This window comes from Uloborus diversus, chromosome 3 (genome assembly GCF_026930045.1).
Source record: "Uloborus diversus isolate 005 chromosome 3, Udiv.v.3.1, whole genome shotgun sequence".
Classification (NCBI taxonomy): Eukaryota; Metazoa; Arthropoda; class Arachnida; order Araneae; family Uloboridae; genus Uloborus; species Uloborus diversus.
In genome coordinates this window covers 82,501,116-82,521,037 of record NC_072733.1, presented here as the reverse complement: position 1 = coordinate 82,521,037, position 19,922 = coordinate 82,501,116, and the positions used below count along the sequence as shown (strand labels likewise).

At 34.7% G+C, this 19,922-nt stretch overlaps 1 protein-coding gene across 2 annotated transcripts in view; it reads left to right on the top strand.

Moving 5' to 3' along the window:
* Nucleotides 1–19,061, top strand: part of LOC129218384 (monoglyceride lipase-like) — a 134,992-nt gene extending 115,931 nt beyond the window's left edge. For both annotated transcript variants that reach the window (XM_054852628.1, XM_054852629.1), the window contains 2 exons: nt 296–427; nt 18,287–19,061. In XM_054852628.1, the coding sequence (XP_054708603.1) occupies nt 296–427; nt 18,287–18,385 (231 nt within the window). In that variant the 3' untranslated portion in view covers nt 18,386–19,061. The remainder of the gene's footprint in view (nt 1–295; nt 428–18,286) is intronic.
* Nucleotides 19,062–19,922: the final 861 nt, after the last annotated feature.

Here is a 19,922-nt window from a genome sequence, read left to right as displayed (position 1 = left end):
TTTTTCGTGGAATGGCCTTATAGCATATTTAATTTTTTTTAATCCTCATTATTAATCATTATTAATCATCCGATGTAAATAACTTACTAATCCTAGTAAAATTTCATTGAGATTAATTCTTTAACTGTATTTTATCGTAACATCATCATTCTTAAAAATCATATAGTATGAAATCATTATTTCTCTAAGTTTCCACTATTTCACAGATGATGTAGTTGTTTTGTCCGCCGCTGTTTTTTGTAGACTTCTACGATTATTTTAACATCGTATCAAATTATTTGTTCTGCTCTTTTAGGAAATTCAAGGTAGCATACCAACAATAAGTTTTCCTTTTCTGATATGTCAAGGAGAAGAAGATAAACTTTGTATCCCAGAAGGTGCTCTTATGATGTACGAAAAGTCATCATCAAAAGACAAAACACTCAAAGTATGCAATATTTTCAGCATTTCTACTATTTTTAACAATTGGTAGTGCATGTTGTACGCAAGTTATTCCAGCAAAACGAGATAAACGCTGCACTGCAAATTTTATCCCTTGGATCATTCTAAAAAGTTCAAGGAAATTTTCTTGTAATTGAAAGAAAAGTGATATTGCATCCGATGTAAAAATACAGCTTTATTAGAAGTTTGATCATTGGTACTTGCATATCTTAACATATTATTAAAAAAAACCCCTTCAAAATGCGCCTGACACCATTCTTGCGATTCTTTTGTAAAAATGACCAACTATGATAAACGTTTTCCTCCAACAACCATTCAACATTTTGGAAATCGTGCCCATATTTTTTTCATTGACCGTTTCAAAGCTATTAGTAGTTTTATTTGGAATGGAAGGGAGCCTTATATTAACCATTAACATTCTTCTGAACGGCTAGAAAGGTAAGACGTTCAAAAGCATAAACATTTGTAGCAAGTTGGGAGTTTTAAAATATTTATAAAACCATTGTATCGGACTCACTTCTATGAGCCCCATGTCTGAAAAGTTTTTACATTGTAGTCTTTGAAACACAGCCTGTTGCTCAGCAGATCTTTGGTAAAACTACTATTTATATTTATTCAAACTAAATTCACAGATATAACTATGATTTTAAATAAAAGAAAGGATGCTTGTAATGTAACATTAAATGTATACTTATATTTTTGGGGATGCACCGCCCCATTGCCTATCACTTCTTGATAGAGTGATAAACAATTCCAGTGATGCAACCCCTAGAAATATAAATATAGAACACACTCCCGATTATCCGCGGAATTATGTGGCAGGGTTGTAGCGGATAACCCGAAAAACGCTTAAAATGTGGGTCAAATAAGTCAATGCTTAAAAACGATTGCATTGTAATCAGTGGCGGATCCACGGGGGGGGGGGGGCTAAGGGGGCTATAGCCCCCCCCCCATGAGGTCTGAACTTACACTACATAAAATCGAAATTTCAGAGATTTTTAATACTGCGATATTGTAACATGTTTAAGTTTGTATTATATTTAAATAAATATAGAAGCACTATATAGAGCGGCGTATACATGGGGGAGGGGAGAGGGCATAAGGGACTGTAGCTTCTTCTCTCATTTCGTCAAAACTTACGACAGATTAAATTGTGATCTGCAATGGCACGGAACGGCTCAGAGGGAATAATTTCATTCTGCGATCGAGGTATTTTTTAATCTGAAAGTTAGCCGTAATATATTTTACATCATTCCAAGGCTAAGGGAGCTATAGCCCGCCCCCTCCTCTCCCATAAGGTCAAAATTTACACTAGATAAAACCGAAATTTTGAAGATTTTAAATACGTCAATACTTCTGCGAATTACAAACATGCATTATATTTTATTAAATATGTACACTATATACGGTGGTTTATTAATGGCGAGTTTGGGGTGGGAGGGGGGGTAGTAAGGGGATTGTGACCCCTTCTCCCATTTGGCTAAAACTTACAACAGATTACAATGCGATTTGTAATTTCATGGAAAGTCTTCGAGACAATAACTTTGTTCTGCTATCGAGGTTTTTAATCTGAAGTTATTACTTTCCAATTAACGCCGTCAGTGGCGAATCTATGAGGGGGGAGGGCAAGGGAGTATAGCCCCCCCTACCTCTATGAGGTCAAAACTTATACTAGATAAAACTGAAATTTTATATTTTTTAATACTGCACTACTTATGGATATTTTATGTTTGTATTATATTAAATTAAATTTATACATTTCACTGGCGGATCTATGCGGGGGGGGGGGGGGCTAAGGGGGTCTATAGTATCCCCTTGAGGTCAGAACTTACACTCGATAAAATTTCAGTTTTAGATATTTTTAATACTGCAATATTTTTACTAAGTTTGTAATATTTCATAAAATTTATACAGCTTCAATGGTGGATCTGTAGAGCAGTGGGGAGGAGGGGGAGGTGCTAAGGATACTAGGGCTCGACCGATGGCATTTTTTGGCCGATGGGCCGATGCCGATTGTTGGCCGATTGTTCAAAGATGGCCGATGGCCGATTGTTTTCCTCCAAATGGCCGATTGCCGATGGCCGATGGCCGATGTTGTTGGCCAATGGCAAAGAAAAAAAAAATCTAACAGAAATAAATTGATAAAATTGTCAGGTTTAAAAGAATCTTTGATTCATTTCATTTTAATTTCTTTCGACGAATAACGAATTGTAATCACAAAATATATATATCAGATTTTGACCCAAATTTATATTTTACGATCACCCAATTTAAACTTCACAAGTTTTTTTGGCACATCTGTACATGCATATGTACCTAAGAACATATAGATGACCGAAATTTCCATTTTGAACTCATTCTTAGTTAATTATCGCAAAGTCACTTGTGATGTGATGTCTTCATCCGCGTAAACTTGCGTCACTCAAAAACGTTATGAAATAGTAAGTTGAAAACTCATACGTACGTAGTATGATCTAAAAGTTTGAGGCAAGCTGTACAAAACCTTACCCTGAATAGTTCACATTACCGAAGCACATCTATCTACAAAATTGTCACTTTGAACGACTATGCACTTCTGCCAACGTTCGTATAGCTTTTAGGAGTACTGGCAGCCTGTTTCGCAACTTCCTGTAAGGCTTTAACTTCATCGTGAGGAAGAAGGCGACTTTAAAGCTGAGGATGCACGGTTTGGTTTGTCAATACTCTGATATGACAAACAAATAACATAACGTTTCGTCGGACTTAGCTCCGTATGACTTTTACCTGTTCCCTGCAAAAAAGATTTGCATGGACGCCGCTTTCTTTCGTCAGGAGAAGATAAAGCTTCATCACAGAAGATAGCGAAAAATGGCTTCCATGAGTGTTTCCAAAAGTTATATGAACGCTGGAAGAAGTATCATAGTCCCTCATGGCGACCTTTTGAAGGTGGATGTGCTTTGGTTATGTGAATTATTCTTGGTAAGGTTTTATACAGCTTGTCCCCCGAACTTTTGGATCGTAGTACGTACAATCTGTATACGGTGTAGTTATGTTTTTCCTTTTTTGACTGCTGTATGATGGAAGACGTAGCACAACCAAAAAAAAAGAAAAGAATAAAATAAAGAAAGAAAGAAAGAAAAAAGGAAGAAAAACAAAGAGACTGTTTAATAACCAATTTATTTTTTTAAATTGAACATATAACTAAGATTTCAGTAATATTGTCAAAATGTATGGATTTAGGTACATTAAACATAGTTAAAAAACATTAAATTATGTTTTATCATTAAAATGAAAATTAAGAATAAAACTATAATACCGTCAACAAATAACGCAATTAAAGTGGAAAAATTGCACGTAGACATTTTTTAGTCATCAAATTAAACAAAAAAGGTAACAGATAAATTTCAATATTAAATCATATTAGGAATATTTTTATATTTATTTAAAATTTATGAATAGAAAAGTTTGCATTTTTCATAAAAGCTATAAGAGTGACATAAATTTTGCTGAAAAAAGAAATAGCCATGAAAAGAGCAAAGTTCTTAAAACGCAACTACAATAAACAAAATCAATATTTACACCAAGTTAATAACTGAATACATATACTACTTGATCTGATGTTTGCACACGTAATATTGAATAATTTGATTGTTTAATCTTTTATGAAGCACTACGAACAAGTTCAAATTAAATTTATTATTTTAACAATAATTTTCTGAAATTTAAAGAATTGCATAATAGAAAATCCTTTAAACTTTTCTATAACACATTATTAAAAATATTATGAAAGCGAAAATAACTCATTCATTGATTTTATATAAAACAATAAAAATAGTTACTTATAACAGAAAAAAAAATCGATCGCTATTCATGATGCAAAAAAGAATTCGCATTACGAAATATAGGTGAAACAAATATAAGAAATACGTAAAATGACATTTCATGACCAAAATATATAATCGTTAAATATGTAAGAAATGCTTGACACGACGAGGGTGGGTTAGGAGGGTCACCCTTTGATTTTGGGGTAACTCACAACATTAAACTTCTTGGCCTCATTTTTTTAGTACAGAACCGCTACCACCAACGCCTCGGAAGAGTTTCTGAATCTACTTCAGCACTTACGAAGAAAAAATTCGAAAGTCCCTTTGATTTCCGAATTATGTCACTATTCAAAACGTTTTTAATCAATTTTGTTAGATTAATTCTCTAAATTTTTCCTAAACAAAAAATAAAGCTTGAAAAAAAAAAAAAAAAAAAACTCTAATTTTATGAATGGTGTTACTTTTAAACAACTCAAAAGTAAACTACAGTTTAATTTCAGAAATTGAGGGGGTGGGAGGAGGGGCACGCAGGTGTTCTCGGAAATACAAAAAATAGTCGTAAAAAATAGAGTTTAAAGTAATCATAAACATTGAGCAGAAAAACTCTTTTAAAACTTGCACCCGAGTTTGTTTTGACGCGCAGGCGCGATTTAAAATATAGCAAATATTGCAATTGCACGAGAGGCCCCATAACCGTAGGGTCCCGAGTTACAAAAATGCTTATGATAAATGTTTTACATTTTCTATGATACAGAAATAGGGCCCCAAAATTTATTTCGACGGGCCCCAAACTTGTAGCTCCGCAGAAGCGATACAAAAAAGACTGCATTACTGTGATTCATATTACAAATATCGAAAAATTAAAAATTACCGTCGGTTCAACGAGAATCTAACAAAATGAAACAAAGCCAGTTTCGCCATCTCATATTTGTTTCCATGGTCTCCAATTCGGCAATATATCACCAAATGATCGTCAGTCTGAGGCGCTGTATTAGTTTTGCCTTGAAATAAGTAATTAATAGCCACAAAAAATGAGTAAATTGGCTTTTTAGAACATCCGATTGAAAACAAGAAGGGAATTGCACAACTGGACCGTATGCACATCCCACACGCGAAAATTTAGCCTTCTACAGCTTACCATTTTTGAGTTATGACTTATGAGAGATACTTACGTACATCCAACCGCAAGAAACAACGCAATAATTAACTTGTTTGGTACCTGAATGCAGTATTAAAAACTCTTTCAGGGGTGATTAAAATAAAAATTCATACTGAAATTTAAGTAAAAAATTTTATGTGAAAACAATAACTCACTTTACTTTGTATTAAAAAGTAAAACAACAAAGGTCCTTTTCTTTTTTTCCAAAAACATCGGCCAATTCCATCGGTTTTTCGATGTTTTTTAAGGCCGATGGGCCGATGTTTCCTGCAAGTTAGCATCGGCCGCCGATGCTGATGCCGATGGCTTAATTGTTGAACCATCGGCGCCGATGCATCGGTCGAGTCCTAAAGGATACTATAGCAACCCTTACCATTTGGTTAAAAATTACATTCATAGAAAATGAAATTTCAGCGATTTTCATTACTGCACCACTTTTGTAAACTTAAGCTACGATTATGTTTACTAAATTCTCTTCCTGTCAACGGACACCACTGTTCTTTCTTTGAAGCCCGCGACATCCAGAATGAAAACCTGTCGTTCACTAATCCTTTTCAAAACGTTTAGGCAGTAAATTAAGCAAGTGTACTAAGCAAGCCGGAGAGGACGATACATAATGGCTACTGACAGGTATCATCAGGAGCAGGTATGGTGCATCCCTATTTCCGCGGAAACCGATAATAGAGTCCCTCCCACTGAATTAGGAATATGCAGTCGGACTAGAAAAAAAGCAATAGTTCCTTTCTGTAATGTTGAATTGCTGACCATGTGTCTCGTTAGGACTTATGTTTATTGTAAATGAACTCTTAATAGGCTGTTTTTGCCCAGAGACAACATTGAGTACTCTTTTGAACAACCAGCAATAGCACAACGAAGTAGTAATGCTTATAATATGCTAAGGTTACTGATAAGGAAACACCAAGAGCGAAAATTTAGTTAAAATAATAAAAGGTGGAAAATTGTGGAAAAGTTTTTCTGGGACGCGGCATCGGTTGTCGCAGTATTGAACTGTTGTTTTAACGAATTGCTTGTATTAAAATTCATACTTGGATTCTTGGTTTTTTCACACTTGGAAGTTTTGTTAAGAAACAAATGTGGCGATTTTGTTGGACTGGCGCTTTAAACGGCGGGCGCTAAATTGGAGTTCGACTTGATTTATTTCGTAATTGTTTTGATATTTTAAAGTGAATATGAAGCGTCGACTTACAGATTATTTTAGTAAAAGCAATACGCATATAACTGATGATTTCCAAGAACACGATGGAGTTAGTATCGATAAAATACCATCAGATTACAAACAGCCGTATTCTAATAATGGACTACTACAACGCATGCCGACTACATCTAACGTTGAGAATGTGAACAACTGTACAGCTGGATGTGAGACTTCTAAAGAACAAGTAAATATATTTTCTTTAAAATTCAGCTATATTTTAAATATGTTATAACATACCAACTGTATATTGATATACAAAAATAAAATTAAAATTATCGTTTAAAGCATAAATAAGTAAAATAGTAATCATGATTGCTGGTACATGGGGGGGGGGTCATGTTAGCAGGAACCCCCTTTTTCAATGTAAAAAAAAGGTGTGAGATTATGGAGTCTAAGACGTTTAACGAATTTCTGCATCCATAAGCTTGCACTTTTTTTTTTTTGCATTGAAAAATCTTTTTTTTTTTTTTTTTACCCCAAAGCATGGGCAAAAGATGAGGTGATTTCAAAGCAATCTGATAAAAATCAGGTGCCTTTGTTCAATTTTTAATTCATTTATTTATTTTTCACATGTTAAGTTTCAACATTTTATACTGAGGGTTTTTTTTTTTTTTTTTTTGCAATACTACTATAGTGTTTTCTCTCTTCTACATTGGTACTCTAATAAGTTGAAAAAATAAAGGTGTGAATTTAGAATGTTTGCTAATGAATTAGACAAATTTTTTGATATTTACTAAAACTTTGAAAAGGAATCTTATTTGTTCATATATTATTAAATAACTATCTTTTTGCATGAGAAAGATAGTTTCGTTTTCAGAAAATTGGTTTAACCATAAAAAATAATGAAAAATTATAGTGCTTAAATTTAAGATTTTTAAATTTTTTTTCTAGAGAATAATTCTTAAAATCGTGAGTGTTCGTAAATAGAGTTTCGTAAAATTGAGTGTCAACTGCATTTTAAATGCATTTAAACCGTTTTGCACATTCAAGATTTTTTGTATCAGGTAAATTATTTCTATTTGAATGTATTTTTAAGATAGGAATATGTATTATAATTTGTAGGGAATGTATTAAATTACTTAACTTATAAATGTATTTTTTTTTAGAATCCTACTGATATAACATCTTTAACAAATTATCAATTATATGATATTGGATTAGCTGTTGGAAAGATTTTAGATGACGATAAAAAGCTGAAATATTTAAATGAAACATGGAAGCCTCCGGTGAGTTATAGCTTTCCAACAAGAGCTGAAGGAAAGCAGAACCGTAAATTTAGACGAGAATGGTTGGAGCAGTACAATTGGCTTGCTTACAGTGAGCTTTCGTCTGGTGGATTTTGTAAAATGTGCGTTCTGTTTGCACCAACTGGAGCTGGAATTGGAAATCAGGTGAGAAATTCCATCAGTTCATAAGTGGCATTTTTCAGAATTGAATTGAATTTTTTTTTTTAATAGTGTCAATATTCTTTATAGGCAAAATAATAGTTTAAGCGCTCTTCTCGATATTTTTTTTCTGTTTTTTTTTTTGGTTTATTTCTTAGATTCTTCCATAAAGTGGTGGTCAAAAGTTCTTTTCGGCTATTTCATTTATACTCACTGTCGTTATTAAATACATTTGAAAAATAGAAAATTCAAGATAAGAAAGACCGCGATCTTTTAAAAAACGGGAATCGCGCAACCCCGCGCCTTAGTGCGAACTCAGCTTTAGGTTTTACGCAAATCTCATGACCCACTGAATACATTTCACAATGTCAATATCGATCAAGCTTCCATCAGTCACAAGCCAAAGGAAGAAATAGACCAAAACAACCTCGTAGATAGAAAAATTATTATTAAAACAGTTCATTTAAATTAATTTTTAATTATTTTTGAAACATCAATGACAAAATATCTATGTTAACAGTTTTAACGTCGATGGCATCGATACATCATATTTTTTACATATGTTTAAGGCTTGTAAACTAAAAGTTATCATATTAGACAAGTAAATTCATAAGCTGTATTTATTTATAACAAATTTTTTTAATTGTCTAAGCAAAGTCCATAAAAATAGGAAGAATGGTAATTTTAATGAATTATTGAAATTACCTCAATTCGAAATCAAGTAATACAAAGGAATAAGCAACTCATGCATACTGTTAAAAGATAAAACCTCGAATATCAACATAAATTAGTTTGAATAATTTCGAAAGACTTTTGCTTCTAATGTTCCACCCGGTTCTTAACACCTAAATTGGGATATTAATTGAGCGTCAAATTTTTTTTTTATATTGCAGTTTAATAAGATGTTTATTTATTTTCAGGTGCTTAAAACATTCGTTAAGGAGCCGTTGATTAAGTTTAAGAAAGCTACAGAAGAACTAAAATATCACCAAACTACCCAATACCATCAATTTTCTGTGGAAAAAGCCCTGCATTTTAAACAATCCATGGAGCCTATTCCTGGAAGTTCAGTAAGTCATGTTGGCCTCCTGATAGACGCTAGAAAAGCCTCTATAATAGAGCAAAATTTAAAACGCTTGAAGCCTATAGTAAAAACCGTACTGTTTTGTGCCCATAACAATCTGCCTTTGAGATGTCATAGGGATGATGGCAATTTGAACAGCAGGGAAGAGCAAGAAAATGCATTAAGAGGAAACCAGGGTGTTTTCAAAAGTCTATTGGCTTTTAGAATTGATGCTGGTGATGAAGATTTGAAAACGCACCTTACCACTTGCAGAAAAAACATTACACATATCAGCAAAACAATCCAAAACGACATAATCGAATGCATTGGCGATTATATCCGTTCGGAGATTACGAGTAGTATACAAAAAGCCAAATACTTCTCAATAATATGTGATGAAACCACAGATGAAAGTAAGAAGGAGCAGCTTACGTTTTGTGTGCGATATGTCGACATAGACAGTTTCACAACCAGGGAAGATTTCCTTGGATTCGTGGAACTCAAAGCGACAACTGGTTTATCGATTAAATCCGCAATAGACGAAGAACTGACAATACTGAATTTGTCTTACAAATACCTCTGTGGACAAGGCTACGATGGAGCAAGCAACATGTCTGGGCCATTTAAGGGCGTTCAAGCTCTAATTTCCCCCCTCGGCCCCCCCTCGCCATTTATACTCATTGTTTCAGCCATTCCCTGAATTTGTGCATCACAAAAAGCTGCCAAATTCCTGTTATAAGAAACGTAATGGGAACAGTTGAGACTGTCTCTGTGTTTCTCTCGGCTTCTGCGCACAGAACAAATGCATTAATCGATGTTGTAGAAAAGCAAGACTTTTCGGAAACTAAAAAAAAGAGATTGAAAGCACTTTGCCCTACACGGTGGGTAGAAAGGCATGACAGCCTAATAACATTTAAGGAACTACTTGTTCCTGTTGTGACTGTGCTGGAAAGTTTACATACAACTGCCTCTTCCGAAGCGTCAACAAAAGCATATATGTTAAATGCTTCAATAAAAAGGAGTGAATTTATTGTTGGCGTCGAAATATCAGTGTACTGTCTCAGTTTGACACTGAGGCTAAGTCAGCAGTTGCAAAGCCCGAAGCAGGATTTGTCTTCTGCATTAGCTAATGTGTCTCAAGTTTTGGACACTTTTCGGAGTGTAAGACCAAACGCAGAACTCGAATTTCAAACTACAGTAGAACCTCTCAATAAGGGACACTAAAGGGACCGAAAATTCTGTCCCTTAAATGGAGGTTTCCCTTCTTCGGAGGTATATGAAATGATGCATGCAATATATTAACTCGGTATGATTTCGTACTAAACATAATCAATTAGCATTTAAGATAAAATGCTAAAAATGATTTATACTGAATGAAATTCAAATGTAATTAAATTTTTAATGTTATACTTTTAATTATTAAAATTTAATTAAAAATTTGTCAATGGTATGGATTTGTAACATACATGAATTATTTTGAAGCAATTCCATGAATGTGCATGAACTTGTTCGATTTCATCGAATTTAAAATTTAATATGACTTAAATTTCAATCATTGTTCACCTTTTAATTTTTTTACACGAAGCTATTCATTGGCCGTTGGTTATCCTTTGGCTGTTAGCCTACTTGAAAAAAATACTAGGAGGAGAAAATATGCATGCAAATTTTAGCAAGAACTTCACAATACGTCATATTTGTACAGGATAATAATGTCAACTTTCATTAGTTGAATTTTAGATTCTTAAATTCCAGTAAATTCGATATTTTGTATGATGCATTTATACACTAATTGTTTTAATTTTTCACTGTAACTGTCCCTTAAATAGAGTGTCCCTTATTGAGAGGCAAATACATGGAGGCCCCAATTCAAAGGGACTGGGACCAGAAAAAATGTCCCTTAAATAGAGGTGTCCCTTATTTGGAGGTGTCCCTTACAGGAGGTACTACTGTATTTACAAAAACTGCCTTGAAATTGCTGAAGAAATGGATCTGGAGTTAGAAATACCCAGATCAGGAAAGCGTAAAAGTGCTCGAGACTGTACACCTCCAGAAAATCCAGAAGTTTATTTCAGACGAACAGTCTTTCTTCCTCTGATAGATCACTTCATTTCCGAGATTGATTGCAGATTTAGCAGAGATTTTCTTGGAGTGCTTCTCCTCGAAGGTCTAATTCCATCGAACTTGTCGAGGTATACTGACAAAAATATTATAACTGCTGCAGACAAATACAGGAATTTTACAGATGAACTAGGAAGTTTGAGCTTGCTATTAGCAGAAATCAAGATGTGGAGGAATAAATGGCTGCCGATATGCGGTCCTCCTACAACAGCTATCGGGGCACTGAAAGAGCTAGACCCTTCATTTTTCCCATCTATTGCTGTTCTTCTCCAAATTTTCGCAACAATCCCAGTAACGACTTCAACAGCTGAACGTAGTTTTTCTACCTTAAAAAGGATAAAAACCTATTTAAGAAGCACAATGGGAGAAGTACGGTTAAATGGACTACTTGCTCTAGCAAATGTGGCAAGAGATAGAGATGTATCTGTCGACAAAATAATTGAACTCTTCTGCAAAAGTAAGAAGAGGAGAATGTGCTTGGAAAACTGGGAACATGTCAAATTATGTTTTTTAAACTAGAGTAACAAATTAAATAATTTTATTTTCTTACAACTAATGTGCCGACTGTGTTTTTGAAAAATTGTTTCATAATCATTTTAAAAAATAGACTCTTTTGACAATTTTTTAGTGTATTTCATGTTTTACAAGTTAAAAATAAACATATGCTTATTTTAAATAACAAATGTCGTAACATTCTCGTGAAAAGGATGCTGAACGATATTATACTGGATTTTTTTTTTTTTTTAACAGACCTAAGTTAGCCCCCCCCCCCCCCCCCCCTTGTCCAAGTTCTAGATCCGCCACTGATTGTAATAAAAAGTGATAAAAACAGTGACAATATATGCAGTACGTTCATTAAAAGTTAACTGTATTTTACATACCGAAGCACACAGAAGCAATAAAAAAAGGTGTATCTACGGCAACACACATTTGCACTAATTTATTGTTTTCACCTCTACGAAATGTAAAAGCAACAAGCTTTAAAATTTACAATTTTTTTGGAAAAATCAGTCATTTGTTTTTGTTATTTGCTGCGAAAAAATGTTTTCTTAGTTCTTGACTGCAAATATTTAGCAGCAGTATTTTAGCCGATTGTGCCCTATCTCGCTGCTCTAAATACGTTAACGTGTTACATAGTCGTTTTATTAGTCATTCACTCCTGTGCGCTGGGCTCTTTAGTTTCACTTGGCTCTTCTGTTTTTCAGTTTATGGAGTACATACAGTATTACATACAGTTTATTGTACATTGATGCTGTATTATAAGCACACTTAATTTCATTTTTAATCTTAATCATATCTGTAAAAGTAACTTAAATAACTATAAACAGTACGGGAAATTTCTTTACTGAAGATCTGCGGCTCGACCCGTATGCATCATGTACGGTGCTTGCAAATAATTTTTACACTGTTTTTTCCAAACTTCAAATTGTTTTCTCGGCATGAGGCTCGGAAGAGTGAGTCCGATAGTCTGTTTTAAAATTGAAAAAATAAGTAAACAAAATGGTGGAACAAACCCCTAGAAAGAAAAGGATCATTTTGATGATTTTTTACGTATTTTATGGGGGGGGGGATACTCCCAGAAGTCTCTCAACCTGCTACAAATGTAGGAACATTTGTACTTATCTCCTTGCTTGCCCCTCAAAAGAATATTAAAGGTTAATATGGAGTAAATCGCTGTATCATCAAATTATCGCATTAACCAACTTGTGGGTTACGATCCCAGGTGGGGTCGCGAAGCGCTTCCATGGGGACGCAACATTATTCATATTTTCCAGATATATAAGACAGTAATGCATCAAAGTTACGGTATAGGCGTAACCGAGAAAAAAACCTCTTAGTACGAATTCGTGTAAGCAGATACTTTTTTTTTGGGGTGGGGGGGGGGGGTAAAAGGGTGGACAGGATTCAGGTAGTCATTTTGCATAAGAATTAGCAAGAATGGTGTGAAAAGCATTTTGAAGGATTTTTTTTTTTTTTTGTTGCGCAGCTTAACTGGCTCTTTAAGGACATTAAGTCCATTATAATAAGGTTTTTAAGAATTCCGTGACAGGATTATTTATCTATAGTTGTTCGAACCTTTATACACCATTACTAATACATAGAGGCATCAAAAGTTGTTCTTAAGTTCAAAAAACACATAAACAAATAAATCTTTTTAAACATTCTCTATGCTCTAGTAAAGGACATACTAAATTGAACACGTATCGGTAATCGGCCCCCGAAAAATAAGACCATTCAGTTATGTATGCTTATTCCGAAAAACAGCTGATTTTTAAATATATTTAAATAATCAAAAAAGTTTATGCACTTTTTAAAGAGAACCGTTTGGTTATTTAGAATAAGACACAAGTGAACCAGAAATGAGACAAGTTTATCCGTAAATTTGTCAAATAGTTCATTAGTCATAAGTTCAAATGAAAGCATGCATAAAGTTTAATCAAAGCCGAAACTAAACAGCAATGCATCAAACTAAGAATTAATTAGTGGTCAACATACCCATTAATTTGTTATATGACACTATCTGATGATTGTCAGTAGAGAAATATATGACCCTCCCCCCTAAAATGGGCCACCATTTAAATATTATTACAAACTTATATCTTATTTTAAAAACCATCACTCGCAGAATATTCAATGTTTAGCGAAATACAAAAAATCATTCCAATAAAATGTATTACATATACTTTAAGCATTTTCAATAAAATAACTAGAAGAACGACTTACCCCTTAAAGTAGCGATCGACAACCTAAACTAACCGATGATCAATTATCCAACTTCGGTGAACACAAAGAACGACTTCTGGAGTGGGGGGAAGGTGGGATGCTTACAAGATAGATTTAAAGTTACACAGCTGTATTATACACGGCTAAACTGAGACTAAGGATTTGAAAATGATAAAATGAGTTACATTTTTTAAACTTTTTAACTCATTTAACTCGTGCCGTTACGTATTTCAAACTCGCGGAGGGGATAGTTAATGACGCAACCGACTTTTTCTCTTATTGGCGATTGGCGAGTCCATTTCAAAGCGCAATGTGTGTTGGCGACTTTTCGAACACTTTCTAGAGTTCTCGAACTTACAGTGGCAACAAGAACTCTTCACATTGATGAGCTAAAAATAAACTTTGCATGTGATTTAGCCCCTTAAGGAACTAATTTTTTTCGAAAAAACTAGCAAAAAAAAAAATCGAGGTTTTTTTTTTTTTTTGACAGAAAATGAATATGTAGGTATAGTGTAAGTATTTTTTTTTTTTCAATTTCAGTTGGGTGGGGAGTGGGGTGATTAGGGAGCCAGCAAATTTACTGAGACACAGTCATTCATTGTAAATGAAGACATAATTTAAAAAAAAAAAATGTCGTAACCTCACAGGACAGCATGGTTTCACTACGCAATAACTGTTTCAAGAAGCTCAACTGGGTGAACTATTTGCTACGTAGGTACCTATAGTTGCAACAAAAGTTACCTAGCAGCGTCGTAATACTGTGATAAGGATCAAGAGAGCATTCATTATGCAGTCAGGTTAGATTTGTTCCAACTATAGGTACTTAGCTCAGTTTCAGTGAATTAACTTATTTTTCATACTGCGGCTGTCATATTTTCCCACGTTACTGAATCCTTTTGTTTAGACGAAATTATTTTTGTACCAGTTTAGAAAAAATTATGTTTAAATTTATGAGACATTCGAGTTCAATACTGCTGAATACCAATAAACCAATGACACTATAGGGGTTTTAAGTGTTTTCATCAAGCAGTTACTCTTATTATGCACATTCATCTTGAATGGGGCCCCATTTTATGGGGTAAAACCCCGCAATTATGATTTTCAACTAAATTGTTAATTTCTGGATAATTACAAATCAGACAAAGTTTGAATTTGGAGGAGTTATAGGTAACAAACCGTTCTATGACCTTAACTAAAAAAACGGGAAAAGATATCCTTTCTTGACCATGATGTTATAAAAACTGTAAATCGCGGAGCTTAACCCCCACCTACCCTATATCCGAATGAGCGATGTAGTGATGCACAATATAACAAGGGGTTACTGTATTGCAGTTTCCACACGAAGCAACAGCTTTAAAACGAAGTATTCTTAACAAGCTTATAGATAATCATCAAAATGGGCGTGTGGTTTCACGAGAAGCATTAAAGGCTACGGCAAAAATGTCTAATTATAATATAGTCTGCTTCACTCGAACGAATCTTGGACGGGCATTAGAACTAAAACACACTCCTGTTTGTGAAAATTGCAACACCACGAAGAACTTACGCTAGTGATCTGAAAATTGCAGGAAATGTAAAGTAGGGGACGATATGCAAATGATTAGAAAGGCAGACCGGTAGCGCATGCGTATGCTGAACAGCGTCCTCTGAACGGAGGATAGAACCGAATATAAATAGACGGCTGTAGCGAAGCGTGTATGATTATTGGTGGTTATATGGTAGAGTAAACGTTAACTGAACCTTTACTATGCCTCTTCGACGAATGCGAAATTTGAGCAAATTTCGGAGTTTGAACGGGGCAGAATCGTCGGCCTTCGTAAAGCTGGATTGTCTAATCGTGCAGTAGCCGCTCGTGTGCAGCGTAACAGCAGTACAATCATGCGTGCTTGAAAGCAATGGACGGACGAGGGTCGGACAGCTCGGAAACCCGGGAGTGGACCACGAAATGTGACGTCAGCTCGCGATGACAGACACCAGTATCGTATGGCGCTGACGGACCGCACAGCTTCTTCTAGACAATTGGCAGCACAGTGGTCAACAGCTACAGGTGTTTAATTGTGTGCTCCATCAATTTGGAGACGTCTGCTGCAGCGTGGGCTGCGGGCAAGGATTCCTTCATACAGAATTCTTCCCTAGCAAAACCATCGCTGTCTGCGGCTACAATGGGCCAATATGCGTAGGAGCTGGCGTGCTGATTGGTAGCAGGTCGTCTTTTCTGACGAATTCCGCTTCAATTTGTGGCACTATGATGGCCGAATTCGTGTCAGGCACTATGCCGGTGAACGGCACATTCCGGCGTGCATTATCGAACGCCACAGTGGACGAATACCCGAAGTTGTCGTCTGGGGTGCCATAGCATATCATGGACGATCACAATTGCTACGAATTGTGGGCAATTTGAACAGTATCCGATACATAAATGAAGTTTTACAGCCCCAAGTTATTCCTTTCCTGCAAGGATTGCCAGGAGCTGTATTCCAGCAGGATAATGCCCGTCCACATGTCGCCAGGACTGTGAAATCCTACCTTGATTCGCAGCAGGTACAGCTTCTTCCTTGGCCTGCATACTCCCCGGATATATCACCGATCGAACATGTGTGGGATTTCGTTGGGCGGTGTCTCGCTCGTGATCCTCGTCCTGTTTCTTCGACAGACAAACTTTGGTTGCGCATACAAACAATATGGAATACTTTTCCGCAGGCAGATATTCAAACTTTGTTTCACTCCATGCCGAGTCGTGTAGCAGCTCTTATTGCGGCGTGTGGTGACCACACAAAATACTAATTTCTATCTCTTTTTATAGTTTGTTTGGTTTGAAAATGTAATCATTTATTTGTACCATTACCTCTCAACTGTGCATTAAATTTATTTTAACTATGATGCTTCCTTCATGGTGTTGCAATTTTCACAAACAGGAAGATAGATTGCCCGTGAGAATCTTGCATGTGCAAATTTGCCTGCAATTTCCGCCCGTGTCAGACCCGCTGGCTTTTGCTGCAGCTGACAGTACAGTTAATAAATATTTTCTGGATAAAAAAAGGTGAAATTCTAACTCAAACTTGTTTGATTCCCCCTCCCCTCCCCCAACTTTAAACTTTTTGATTTTGATACTAGATCCACAATTTTTAATACTTTAAAAACATGTTTACTATTTCTTAAATAAACATCCATTAACCTTATTACCCTTTTATATGATGGATTTACATTTATAGGTAACCCTTGATGTGGTTATTCAAGTGTTGGGTTATCGAAGTTCTACCTAACTTTTGCGAAATATAACCATTATTAACCAAGGATCTTAACCAACAATTACTGCAGTTGAAAATGCTAAATATGTTTTTACTATGTTTTGAAAGAAGTATAATAGCGTACCTATTTTGAAGATAATTGCCACTAGTCCCCTATTTTTAGATCTGGTTTTGGGGGTGTTCCCATAATCCAATTTTGTCCGATTTTCGATATGTTATTCAGTACCAACTACTTCCACGAAAACAGTCGATAAAGTTTCTGTTGCAATTTTGTCCACTTTCATAGGTATATTTTATGGACTATAAGATCGTAACTTCTTTTCGTGCTAGATAGAAAATATAACTTTTCATTCTTCGTATTTGAAAGTTTGTTTATGAATGTACCTTCATAATTTAAAAGGTATCAAAAGTTATATATTACAGAACTACTGAAAATTACTGAAATAAAAATTTATTTTACATGAGTTTTTGATTGTCATTTTGCGAGAAAATGCTCATTTTACCGGTTGTCGGGTGGGGTAACTTGATAATGCCCCCTCCCTCCTCCTTTACTTTTTACTGTTATTATATCTGTTGAAGAAAAAAATTATCAAGTGAATTATAGAGAATTAAATAACTTCGCTTTGAAAAGGTACCAAAGAACGTAACAAAAAGTCTGATTTCATCATTATTTTCTACCCAATGAAAAAAAAGCTCGAACTTCTGTTGTACTTTTAACCTTAACTGGAGAGGTGGGGTGTCTTGCACCTCATAAGAATTTGAAATTCGAATTCAAACGTTTTGTAATATTTACATGTATGACTTAATATGTATAATGCATATCATATATGGTACTGGTTCAGATACGTATTTATACGTATAAATCAATGATACAACACTTATTGTAAATTTTTCGATTTTAATTTGTTAAATTTTTTGGAGTGCAGAAAAAAAATCAGTTACACTCCAAAAAAAAAAAAAAAAAAAAAACCACCAGAAGGGATAAAAATTTTCACTTCCGTTTATAATTTTGAAATTTGTTGAAGTTTGGTTTTAGAATTAACTTGATTATGTGTGAAGAAAACATATTTAATGCTTTTAAATGTGGTAAATTTCAATTTTTTTTCACTCTGTGTGTTTTTCGTTTCAGATGTATCCTAAAGCGTATCATAACCTTTTATACGAACCAAATGGAATTGCTCAGCAGTGCACTTCAGACATTCTGGAATGGCTGTTGGCTCGCGTATAAAGTGATGATCAACTAATCAGCCTTTCATAGTATTTTCTAAATTACGAAAATACTATGAAATTATAAATGAAAATGTGAAGTCTCGTCCCAAGTTGCACAGAACTTCAAGTGGTACATCATTTGCTTTTAACTACGGCTTTTTTACCAACATTAATCAGAATAATGAATTCAAATCATTATTTCATGTTTGTTTATGATGAAAAACTATAATACCACAATTTTTCAATCTTATTGGAGCTAGGTCCGTAGCAAAACAAAATCAGAAGAGTCTGCAAACAGTTTCTTAAATCTAAAGATAATTTCCGAGGCTAGAAATGCTAATTTAAAGTTAATTAAAACAAGATTTTACCTCTCTTTGCCATCCTATTAGCATGCAAAATGCTTCTTGCATATATGTAGTTGAATACGCAAAAATTCGACTGATCTGTCTTGATATATTTCTATAGTTTCTGGCCTAGCTAAAACACATTGACTCATGCATTGATTTTGATTTCTCTGATTGTGACAGCAAAAAAAAAAAAAAAAGAGAAAAAAAAAAAGAAAGTCGTAATTTTCTGCACTCTTCATAAATTCTACATTTTTACTAACATGTTTTCGTGTTGCCAACAGTTTACTATATAACTGGCTTTTTTAAAATCTATCAATAAAACTACTTTCATCCAAAAAAAAAAAAAAACCCATAATAGAAGGTGATTCAAAAAGATGGACAGAATGTCAAATTGCAATAGTTCTTCCACTCTACGTTGTACCAGAATTTTGTCTGGTATATTTGAAAGAGGATGCTGTAAAGCTTCGAATACTACCACTAGAGTGAAATACGAAATAACAACGTCAAAAAGCACCATAACCATACTGTGTGCTGTAACTTCAGTTGTTATTGAACTACTAACTGCATCAGTTGTAAGCGACATGGCTTTCTCTTCTGGCCACCCTCACAAGAAAAATTTCCCACCTATCGATTTTTAAGAAAAATCTCACACCTTGCGATTTTATTGAGAGAGCTCGTGAGAGATTTTGTTTACATACCCACCTCTTCCCACATATTTAAATGACCTACGAAATCGTATCACAGCGTAGGTGAACTCAGTGTCGCACGACATACGTCATCGAGTGTGGGTTGAATTGAGCTGCTGTCTAGATGTTATCCGTGCAGCCGGAGGAAATAATATTGAACATCTGTAAACTTTCATACGTGTATAGTTACATATACTTTACTGAACTTAAGTACAATGTATAGTGCAGCAAAAGTAGCAATTGGAAATTGTGTGTCTTTTTGAATTACCCTGTATGCTGATATTGTAATGATGTTCATTCGGAAAAGAGGAACATTTGTTGGTAATTTGATACCTTTATGAACAGGCAAGCATAAAGACTTTTGCTGCTGTCGCAATGGATGCACACAATAATCATTCAACTATTTTCTTTTTAACAACTTCCCGTTTCATTGTATAGCGTAATGAGCTAGTTTTATGTTATTTCACTTTCATTGTTGCTGCACTGCAACAACTTGCTTTCAACATTAATACAGGCCGGTCTG